Source organism: Syngnathus leptorhynchus, chromosome 4, assembly GCF_054491065.1.
Source record: "Syngnathus leptorhynchus isolate UIUO chromosome 4, UIUO_Slep, whole genome shotgun sequence".
In the NCBI taxonomy this organism is placed as follows: Eukaryota; Metazoa; Chordata; class Actinopteri; order Syngnathiformes; family Syngnathidae; genus Syngnathus; species Syngnathus leptorhynchus.
Window position 1 is genome coordinate 19,087,431 of NC_141198.1, and position 10,860 is coordinate 19,098,290.

A 10,860-nucleotide genomic window follows, 5' to 3' on the forward strand; every position below is an offset into this window, starting at 1 on the left:
TATACACACACACAAATAGAGAAGGGTCCAGTCCAGTATTCTGTTAGTAGATTTCCATCCAAAACAACTTTATTGTGGTCCGCACTGAAAGGTCGACTGAGCCCGCAAGTTCATACATTGCACGTCTTCTTCATGAGGCCTGACACACATCCATTGGAGTGAGGAGAAAAGTTAGATGGGAAAAAAAATAAAAGAGCATACAGGATTTTTTTTCTCCTTTCACTTCCTTTGAGGTCCTCTGCATTTACGACCGCACACGCGAAAAAAGGTCCAAGTGAATGGTTGTGTTTGATAAAAAAAAAAAAAAAAAAAAGATTGTAGTGTGTCCAGTCATTTGAAAGCCAAGTGATGGGACACGGGTGCGGCCGGCCCGGCGGTCAATCAGAGTGTGTACATGAAGCTTGATCATGCGTATTAGCTTGTAACAGCAGGTGGTTGTTTCTTCTTTTTTTTTGTGGGGGGGGGGGGGGCACCTTTCATGCCCAGCGTGTGAGTTAAGTGATTATCAGCTTTCATATAGATTTATTTTGCTTTTTTTTTTTTTTTTAATACTAGATTTATATATTTCTTTGTCACATTCACTCGTCTAACTCGTATTTCACGTACGTGGTGGGGGGGGGGGGACTGAAATGACAAAATCAGAGAGGAGTAAAAAGAAACAAACAAAAAAAAAAGGGGGGGTGCAGTCTTTTTGCTCCATCAAAGGGACGGAGAAGGGGGCTCTTTCTTGGCAGGAGTGGCAGCGGGATTGCTCTCTTTGAGGTTGAGGTTCTCCAGCGCCACGTCCAGCGTCATCACCTCCACGCAGCCCATGGACTGGAAGTCCAGCAAGTTTCGCAGCGACCCGGGACGGCGGTCGGCGTCCATTTGGTGGTGGTCCGCCAGAAGCGTGGACAGCAGCAGCTCCGTCACAAACAAGCTCCTGTCGGCCCATTGCGCCTCGCACGCTTGACGCTCCGCCTCGGATACGCGCGTTTCGCTCAGCCTGCCGAGAGCACGGGATGAGATGAGGGAGGGAGGGAGGGAGGGAGCTGGTTCTGCTCTGCGCCACCTTACAACTCACCTGCTGAGTAGAAAGTGAGAGCCGTGCGCCGTGTGCTGGGCGGGGCTCTCCGAAAACCCGCCGTTGCTTCCGGGGTTGCTGTTGTGGTTGGCGCTCAGGTTGGGGTTGTTGGCGGCCGAATTGGCATTGAGGATGGCGTTGGCGCGTCCGCCGCGCGAGGCGTTGCGCGCCGTCTCCAGTTGCTGTCGCGCCGCCTGCGCCTGCTGCCGCTCGAGCTGGAGCTGCATCTGGAGCTGCTGCAGCTGCGAGGCCGACGGGCCCGAGGTGAGCTGGCCGCCCGTCGAGCGCCGCACGCCCGACAGCTGCGATAAAAGTTCTGCGGGGAACCCGAAACATTTTGGTCAATTGTACTGGAATTCAGGGGAATCCACCAAAAATGCAGACTTTCTCGATGGCTATGGCGAGGCTTGAAGTGCTTTCTGACAAAACCAGATGAAGGAAGAAGGCCTTCATTTTGACCACATTGTGCCTGCTCCTCTCCTGCGTTTGGAATGAGGCTAAGCGGCAGGCGGCTGGCTGGCTGGCTGGCTGGCCGGCCGGCCGGCTGGATGGCCAGCAGGCCGGCCGGCTCCACAACACACGGCAGCGAGCGGCCACGGGTCCCTTCCGTCAGCGGGAAGCCGCTCGCGGGGTCAATTCCGCCCTCGGACTGGAATTGGCACGGTGGTTTGCTTTGTGACGCACCTGCGATGGGGTCCATGGCCTCTCTGCTGTAATTGGAGCTTTGAGAGGAAGAGTTCTGACTGGTGGAGAGCCCCCCCCCGCCCGTGTTGCTGGTGAAGTGCATGTTGGACCTGCGGGCGCGGGGGCCGCCCAGTCCGCGGCCGGGATGGAACATCCGCCTCACGTGCCGCACGCCGCTCGACTCGTCGTGAAGAGCGCAGTTGAGGAAGCAGGTTCCCTTTTTTTTGTGTCTTCCCTCAAATGCAATCATCTCCCATTCATTTCTCTGCTAATACTTGGGGGAAGGATATGATATCTCTGGGTGCTCTGTGTTCAAGTGTAAGGTGAGCGGCAAAATCGTCCGTCACGTGATTGGGGTCTCCGCCGGGCAGCGCCGCGCATATGGGGCAGATCTGCAAGACATCAAAGCAGACCAGGTGAGGTGAGGCGAGCGAGCGTCCGTCCGTCCGTCCGCCTCAGTGTGAAGGCGGCCTTCCAAATCTAATCCACATTTCTCAGAGGACCGTCGCCACTCTGCTCACGTTACGCGTCTCCAGAATGACGTACCACTTCTGTGGAAGTCTCCGTGTGCTCGGCGGCCACGTGCTCCTGCAGGGACATCTCCGTGTAGCCCATTCTGCCACAGTAGGGACACGTGAAGGCCTGGGGCTGCTCCACCGAGAAGGCCTCTCCGCCGTAATACAAGTCTGGAGGGAGGGAGGGAGAGCGGGAGGGAGAGCGGGAGGGAGGGAGAGCGGGAGGGAGAGCGGGAGGGAGAGCGGGAGGGAGAGCGGGAGGGAGAGCGGGAGGGAGAGGCGTTACCACTGCAACATTTCAGCTCAAGCCAGGTATTGATTATGGAACAATTGCCAAGCCAGTTGAAGAGCTAGTCCACATTGATTGAGTCAAGGTCAGACGGCCGCAGCGATTGGCGTGTGCGCTACTCACCAAAGTCGACCCGTGTCAATATACACTGCATGGGGTGCTCCGCGGTGTGTCTGGTGGTGGTGGCGCCGCTCTCGTAGCAGGACGCGCACAGGTCGTAGTCGTAGCAGATTAAACATTTGTAGCGCCGGCCCCGGAAGTTGCCCTTCAAACACGCATCGCAGCTCACGCCTCAACATGGAAGCAAAACAGGTTGCTTGATTTGGGTGCTGAATCAATCAAATGATTCAAACAAGGAGAGTAAATTGTCTCGTTAAGCATCACATCCAAGGTGGGGGGGGGGGGGACAAAAGAGCCTCCAAATCTTCAAGCCGCCGCACAGTGAAAGGCACTTATTCATCCCAAATACACACTGAGGGAGGGAGGGAGGGATGGAGGGAGAAGAGCCGCGCAGAAGGCGCTGTCAGCCACAGCTCTCGCTCGGCCAGACACGCGTGCGTGCGTGCGTGCGTGCGTGCGTGCGTGCGTGCGGGCTCCCGCATCTTCAAGGCGTGCGTGGACGCTAACCTAACAATGCTGCTTTTGGCCTTTTTAAATTTGGAAAAGAACACCCGCTTCAAAAACGGACGGACGGACGGACGGACACCTGCGGAGAAGAAAGAGTTCCTTTGGGAGCCGCTTGATGAAGCAACCTTCACAAGGGCTGCAAGAAGTCCGCTTTTATGCTTTGGATTCATCGGAAACGACTGGCTGAGTCGAAATGGGAACGGCGGCGGACTTTGGGAAGGCCAAGCAAGGTTGGCCGCAAGGACATGCTTGTGCGGATCTGTCACACATTCGCAGCTTTAAGGAGCGACGTGCATGGGTAGGATTGCCCCGGAGCGGAGCGGAGCGGACCGGAGCGGAGCGGCCGGCTCTCGGCAGGCAATCAATCGGCGCTCCCCGGCTCGACTTCAGCCCAGTCTGCTAAGGTAAGGTAAGGCTAGGCTAACCCGGAGTTCCATTAGCCGCCATGATAAGCACACAGCACGTTAGCTCCCCATAGCAAGACGTTACGTTGCGTTGCGTTGCGTTCCTGTGGGCTTCTTCCGCCTATTTAACAGCGCCGTCATTGAAAGGCGCACGTCAGGCCAGGCCAGGCATTATATCGCCGCCGTCAAACTTGTCAACGTTCGTGTCGACTGCTTCGACGTGACATGTCCTGCTCGCTAACATTTACTAACGAGTACATTGGCGATTAGCTTCGCTTAGCCGGTAGTGCTTCACCAGCCTTTTTCTTACCTTCATGACGGGACATCCTACGATGTAGCCCAAAGCGGCCCCTAGCTCGGGCCTGCTTCGCAAAAGCCAAACGACGAGTATGTCAGAGATGAGAAGGAGAAGCCGGGGCTGGCTGTCCCTGGCCTGTTCCCTCATGGAGGATCCGGTGTGCTGCTGCGTGCTGCTCCCTCTCTCGCTCCCTCGCTCGCTCGCTCCCTCCCTCCGTCCCTCGCTCTCGCCCGCTCTCGCCCTCCCTCCGTCTCTCGCTCTCGCCCCGTCTCTCGCTCTCGCCCCGCTCGCTCTCTCGCTCGGCACACGATGGCGCTGTTGTCCTTGCCATCGATCGACGTCTGACACAGGAGCCGTCTGAAAAGAGGTCACGCAATGTCATGTCCCTCCATAGGTTTGTAGCCCTTGCCTTGTCACACCCGCACATCCAGGGGAAGGAAGATCTCGGTTCGAATTCTGAACGATGAAGTGCTTTTTGCGCTCGTGTGCCTTTTTTAGATATCATTTGAATGGATGAGTGATTGATCACAGTATGGTGTTGACAGATGGATGACCTCGTGATTTACTGTTAGCTAGCACATCGGTGCGTGAAGAAGAGAGAGACCACGAGAAGCAATGGCAAAAATAATGCATTCATTTTTTTTTATCCTCTCTCGTACTTGTTCCTGCTTGTATTATGAGTACTTTGAACAAGATTCTGTTTATGCCTGTATTTGATTTCACGAAAGCCTGTCTGTGCTAAACTATGACTCGGCAGTTACCGAGAGGCGGCCAGTGAGATTTTTTTGTCACCTTGGCCGAGCCACTGAAATATTTCTGGCAGCGGGGGGCAAAGGGGAAAAAAAAAAACCCCCAAAATCCCAAATAACAAAAGCATTTCAACTTCATGAAAATGTGACATCACCAAGCAGAGCCAAAAGGAGTTTTCTTTGGAACATTGCGGGACGTTGTCAAATAAGTGACATGACGTGGAACAGAAAGAGGATGTCGCCACAGACGGGTTCTGGAGAAAGCTTTTTCCATTTGCTGTAACTTGAAGAGCCAGCGAGGAGTGCTTTGAATGTCATGCTGTATGTCATCTCATCCCCACGTTAGCTTTGTGCGCAGATACAGTAGCGTGCATCATTTCTTCATCTGCACTTGACCCTTGGTCACATGACTTTTGGAGTCCTCTGCCTCATGGTTGGGGAAAGGAAAAAAAAACCTTTGAGCATTTTTCGGGTGAGGTTGCTCGCAGCTCTACTTTGTAACTCCAGTTCCTTTGCCAGCATCACTTTGACTCACGTTTGTCTCTCCATCGATGTCACTTACTTTCAACGCCTTATTTTGCCAGTGGAGGGAGCTTCTTCTTTTTTTGCTCTTTGAGATTCCACCTTTTTTTTTTACTCTGGAATCCTACTTCCATTTTGATGGAGGGAGGGAAGGAGGGGGCGCTTTCATGGGGCGAGGGGTTGCGTACCCCATCCCATCCACAAGCCCCACCAGCAGTCAGTCAGTCAGTCAGTCAGTCAGTCAGTCAGTCAGTCAGTCAGTCAGTCAGTCGCTCCTGTTGTAGGCCTTTTGACGCAAGCCATTGTGTGAATGAGACAGTAACGAGACGACGTTTGCGTCTCGTGCTCGCTCGCTCCCTCCCTCCGTGTTTGTGTTTGGCGCGCGTGTTGTGGTTGCACACGCTGATGTAGGCTGAAGTTGAGAAGCACGTCTTTTACTACGGCTTCCTTGGATTTAGGCCGCGCCCCCGACGTAAACAAACGGGGGCTTGACCAATCAGACGCGCGGCAGATCAGCCCATGATCAGATGACCGAAGGAAACCATTTAAAACTCTAATGAGCGAGCGCCTTGATGCGAGCGACTTTATACATTTATAGGGCACCGGAGTGACGGAGTGAGCGAGTGAGCGAGTGAGTGAGTAAGTGAGTAAGGGAGTAAGGGAGTGAGGGAGGGAGTGAGAGAGTGAGGGCGCACCGCGGCGACGTACCGAGCCACCACCACCACCGCCACCACCACACCACCACTAGCGACTGACTGAACGAGCAATCCGCACCAGAGCGTGCTCTTTGACGTGCTCCGGAGCAAGCCAGCACAGCACAGCACAGCACAGCGAAGGAACTTTGAAAAGAACAAGAAGACCAAACAAGAATCCTCCCTCCCTTCCTCCCTCGCTCCCTCCATCCCTCGCTCCTTCCTTCCTTCCTTCCTTCCTTCAAATGAATCGTCAAGCGCACTTGCTGTGGATTCTTCTGCTGTGCGCGGCTGCTGCCTTTACGCACGGACAAAATGGTAAGAAATCTTCCCTTTCTTTGGATTTCTTTTGCGCTTTCATATAGGTTCTAGTAAGCGTGCGTGCGTGCGTGCGTGCGTGCGTGCGTGCGTGCGTGCGTGCGTGCGTGCGTGCGTGCGTGCGTGCGTGCGTGCGTGCGTGCGTGCGTGCGTGCGTGCGTGCGTGCGTGCGTGCGTGTCGCAACAGCTCGTTTCCTTCCGCCTTTGTTATCTTCAAAGGTTGAAGAATTCATTCGTCAAATGGCAAGATTTCCACGCAAACAAAGAGATGTGTGCCACGTTTGATCCAGAAGAGGAAATAAGATGAAGTCACGTTTTACCTTTCTTTTTTTTTTTTTTTTTTTATGGCCAGAAGCGGGGCCGTCGGGATCATTCGTCTGTCCAATTTCAAGCACTTTGTGTGTCTAATGCAAATCTACAAATAAGCTTGAAATGTCATCATCCAGCAGCGCAACATTTAATTCAATGTATTTGAACAGTGACTGGCACCATTGTTTCTTTCTTTCTTTCTTTCTTTCTTTCTTTCTTTCTTTCTTTCTTTCTTTCTTTCTTTCTTTCTTTCTTCCTCTATCATTGGAATGATCATGATGTGGCGTCATAATGATGCCCCAAATACGGCTCGCTCCTGCAGCTGTGTGGAAGACATGATGAATTCTAAGGATTCATTCCAAGTGGCAGCTCACCGACCGAGCATTTGATGGGCTAAAGCGGTGGGCTCGTCCTTAAAATGGCCATCCGACTTCCACGTGATGTGATGATGCTCTGACCAAATTAGACGCTGGATGAGGGGGGAAAAAAAAAAGATAGATCCCGATTGGACGGTCTTAACGTTGAGCTTCCGCTCAGGTGGCGACGAGTCGTCCGCTGTCGACGTTTCCGTCAAGTACAACGTGAGGAAGAGTTTGGATCTGGACCAGAGGGGCTGCTATCTGAATACTGGTAACAAGGAATGTCTCCAGCGGTGCGGCTTCAACGCCACGGCCAAGAGCATCTTCATCATCCACGGCTGGACGGTACTTGTTGTGTTCATGAACGCGTGCGGGATGGACGGCGGTGGATGAAAGGCAGCTATTTTCTCATCTAGATGAGTGGCATGTTTGAGAGCTGGATGCAAAAGCTGGTGGCCGCCGTCATGAGGCGTGAGAGCGAGGCCAACGTGGTTGTGGTGGACTGGATCTCCATGGCCCAGCAGCTGTACCCGGACGCCGTCAACTACACCCAGGCCGTCGGCCGGGACATCGCCGCCATGCTGGACTGGCTTCAGGTACTTGGAGAAGCTCTCAGAAATGCCAAATATGTGCTCACCTGATGGACTGGAACGTTCCATCATACCAGTGGCCTGAAAAGTCTGCTTTTACTGGCTGCTGCTGCTGCTGCTTGATGGGGACCGGTCGGTCCCAGAGAGATTTTGGCTGGCTTTCGGACAAAGAGTCTTTGGCCTAGACAGATGGCCCAGGCGGCTAGGCGTGGGAGAAGGCCTTATCCGAATTAACCGAGCGTGGCCGGCCGCAACGGCCATTTGTTCCTAGCAGCAGCTGGCGATGTCGTCATCTTTTCTCTCTCTCTCTCTACAGGATGAGCTGAATTTGCCTCTGGAGAAGGTGCACCTGATTGGCTACAGCTTAGGGGCTCACGTCGCGGGCTACGCGGGGACGCACGTGCGCGGAACCGTCGGGAGAATCACCGGTACGCGGCTCCTCTCCATCAATCCAAATCTGTTTTCCGAGCACCCGGGGCTAAGTCAACGGTTGAACTAACGGCTACCATGTGGCCATTCCCATTAGGTTTGGACCCGGCGGGGCCCATGTTTGAGGATGTGGAGGAGGAGAGGCGCCTTTCTCCCGACGACGCCGACTTTGTGGACGTCCTCCACACGTACACGCGGGAAGCCTTAGGAGTGAGCATCGGGATCCAACAGCCCATCGGCGACGTGGACATCTACCCCAACGGAGGCGAAATCCAACCCGGCTGCTCACTGGGCGACGTGCTGGCCGTGGCCGGAAGTAAGTCGACTCCCCGGCGGCGGAGGGGGAGCCGCTTTGCTTTGAATGACGCTGTCCGTCGTCCTCCTTTTGGCTCCAGACTTCATGGAGGTGATGAAGTGCGAGCACGAGCGAGCCGTGCACCTGTTTGTGGACTCGCTGATGAACCGGGAGCACGTGAGCTTCGCCTACCAGTGCACCGACCCGGAGCGCTTCAAGAAAGGCATCTGCCTGAGCTGCCGCAAAAACCGCTGCAACAACATCGGCTACGAGGCCCGCAAGATGCGCAAGAGACGCAACAGCAAAATGTACCTGAAGACGCGGGCCGACACGCCCTTTGGAGGTGAGCGAGCCGGGGAGGGAGCCGGGGAGGGAGCCGGGGAGGGAGCCGGGGAGGGAGCCGGGGAGAGCCGGGGAGGAGCCGCCTGCTGAAGCCACCGTGTGTGTCGGAACTCGATTGCCTCTCTGGCTCAAACGGACGGACGGACTGGGTTGCTTCCACTTCCTTTGCCAGCAAAAGCATTCTATTCTTTTTCCAACTTAGCTTTGATGTCTTTTATCAGCATTCAAGCTTTTTTTTTTTCTGACAGACACAGACTACGGACTCCTGTCTTTTTCTTGTAACTTGACTTCGTCGACTTGATTTGCCAGCTTTGCTTTTGTCCGGGTTAGCGTCTCAGCATCTGCTTCTTTGCCTATTTCCTATGTCCTCCTTTGGCTGCTTAAAAGGAGTGGAAGCTTTCTCCTAAAATTGCCATCAACATCCTGAGACCTGGCCAAGCATCTGCTTTCTTGCTTCTTGTTGTTATGAATTCACCTCAAGTCTGGCGATGACTCACAAATGACCCGTTGAATCACGAAGCCAACGTTGTCGTTGCGTTCAAGGTTACCACTACCAGATGAAGATGCACGTGTTCGACAGGAAGCAGGCGGACAACGCAGACCCGACCTTCCACGTCAAGTTGATCGGAGAGCATAACGACACAGAAGACATCTTCGTCGACGTGTGAGTACCACGGCGGACGTGTTTCGGGAGGTTGTCGGCGAGCAGGCGGCGTCCAATCTGCTCCTGCGTTTTCATGGCGTAGGCACGAAAACTCCATCGGCCTGAACCTGACCAACACCTTCTTGGTGTTCACCGAGGAAGACATCGGCGACCTGCTGAGGATCCGACTGAGTTGGGAAGGTGACGGCGAGTCTTTATATTCCGTGTGGAAGAACATCAAGAAGAGCATCTGGACCTGGAATGCCCAACGTTCCGTACCTGTGCTGCAAATCCGACGGATTCGCGTGAAAGCTGGAGAAACGCAGAAGAAGTGAGTGGTGACGGATGGATGGATGGATGGATGGATGGATGGATGGATGGATGGATGGATGGACACCTGATGGTGGTAAATATGTTTGTTTGTTTGTTTGTTTGTTTGTTGTATGCTCACGGATTCCTGTTTTACAGGTTCACCTTCTGCGCCCAAGAGCCGTCTCAAACGGAGATTTCTCCCGGCGGATCGCTAACGTTTGTCAAGTGTCGCGACGGCTGGGAAGTGAAACCGAGAAAACGGTACGAAGCCGATGCACGAGCCTTTGGCAAAAAAAAAAGCAGCTTTTGAAGGAAAGCTTAGCTTCTGCTTCTTTGTTTGCTAGCGTTGATTCACGAGCCTTTGGCAAAAAAAAAAAGCAGCTTTTGAAGGAAAGCTTAGCTTCTGCTTCTTTGTTTGCTAGCGTTGATTCTTGTTATTATTTTGCTATCAGTACTTGGGATTTAGCATCTAGCAAATATCTATTGGACGTCCTCCTTCATCCACAGGCTGCCCATGTAAAGAAAGCCCTGACAACTGGATGCACCACGACACGGCTAAAGCCAAGGAGCATCGTTTCTGCATGAACTGAGCACTTTTTCAGAAGGAAGGACGGACGGACGGACGGACGGAAGGTACAAGGCACAGCGAGAGGAGTTTGAGGTGTCGGACATCTGAAAGTTCACCCCGATGTTTGGTATCCGGAAACTCTGAGCTCGTGCGCCGAGAGGCCGGCCGGCCGGCCGGCTGGCTGGCTGGCTGAGGTCAAGGGCGGTCTTAAAAGATCACTCGAGAGGAATGTGAGCTTGAATCTCAGTGGGCGGAAATACGTACACCAGCTCCTATTGTAGTCTCTGTACTGTAGATTTGAAAGGTTTTGTTTTTTTAATTTATGAACATTGAAGCACTGCAAGACCAATGTAATTTATCCGAGCACATCCCATAATGGCGTGGCTGGATCTGCATCCATAATTGTTGTGTGCTGTGCTGTGCGGGCTGATTGCGAGTGTGCCTTTCTGTCTGCTGCTGGGTGACACATTAGCCGTACACTGTACATTTATTTGGAAGAGATCCATCCATCCATCCATCCATCCAGCCATCTCATTGCACACGGCTGGCTACTTTGTGCAATGCTTTGTGTTACTGTACGTTCTGCGGCGTGCCTTCATGTACCTACCAGATCATGTAAATAAAAGCAATTCAGCCATGACTGCCATGAGTTTGAGCTGTTTTTTGAAAGCGGATCCAGCCCATCGGTCAATTCGACCAAGCCGACAATTCTCTTTTCCAAATAAGCACGGCCGATCGATGGTGTAACCTTTACACAGGAAGGCCAAATTTGCAGAACTGTGAGGCAGAGACATTTCACCACTTGGCCAACCGAGCGAGCGAGCGAGCGCACGCTCTTTGCAAAGCATCGAT

General features: G+C 53.5%; 2 protein-coding genes across 3 annotated transcripts; one reads left to right on the forward strand and one right to left on the reverse strand.

Moving 5' to 3' along the window:
* Positions 1-38: 38 nt before the first annotated feature.
* LOC147058727 (E3 ubiquitin-protein ligase KCMF1-like) lies at positions 39-4,102 on the reverse strand. 2 transcript variants are annotated; one of them, XM_085909839.1, is made up of 7 exons: positions 3,258-4,102; positions 2,675-2,842; positions 2,294-2,433; positions 2,038-2,139; positions 1,748-1,934; positions 1,064-1,379; positions 39-985 (listed from the first exon to the last, which is right to left on the reverse strand). In XM_085909839.1, the coding sequence occupies exons 1-7, from the start codon at positions 3,346-3,348 to the stop codon at positions 700-702; spliced, it is 1,290 nt and encodes a 429-aa protein (XP_085765965.1). In that variant the 5' UTR covers positions 3,349-4,102; the 3' UTR covers positions 39-699. The 2 variants fall into 2 exon arrangements, with proteins under 2 accessions (XP_085765965.1, XP_085765966.1); XM_085909840.1 differs by having other exon boundaries at positions 3,893-4,101.
* Positions 4,103-5,575: 1,473 nt separating this feature from the next.
* Positions 5,576-10,657, forward strand: lipg (lipase, endothelial). The gene is made up of 10 exons (XM_085909838.1): positions 5,576-6,161; positions 7,008-7,174; positions 7,246-7,425; positions 7,736-7,847; positions 7,946-8,164; positions 8,244-8,486; positions 9,029-9,149; positions 9,232-9,459; positions 9,597-9,701; positions 9,948-10,657. Exons 1-10 carry the CDS (start codon positions 6,089-6,091, stop codon positions 9,958-9,960), a joined length of 1,461 nt encoding a protein of 486 aa, XP_085765964.1. The 5' UTR covers positions 5,576-6,088; the 3' UTR covers positions 9,961-10,657.
* Positions 10,658-10,860: the final 203 nt, after the last annotated feature.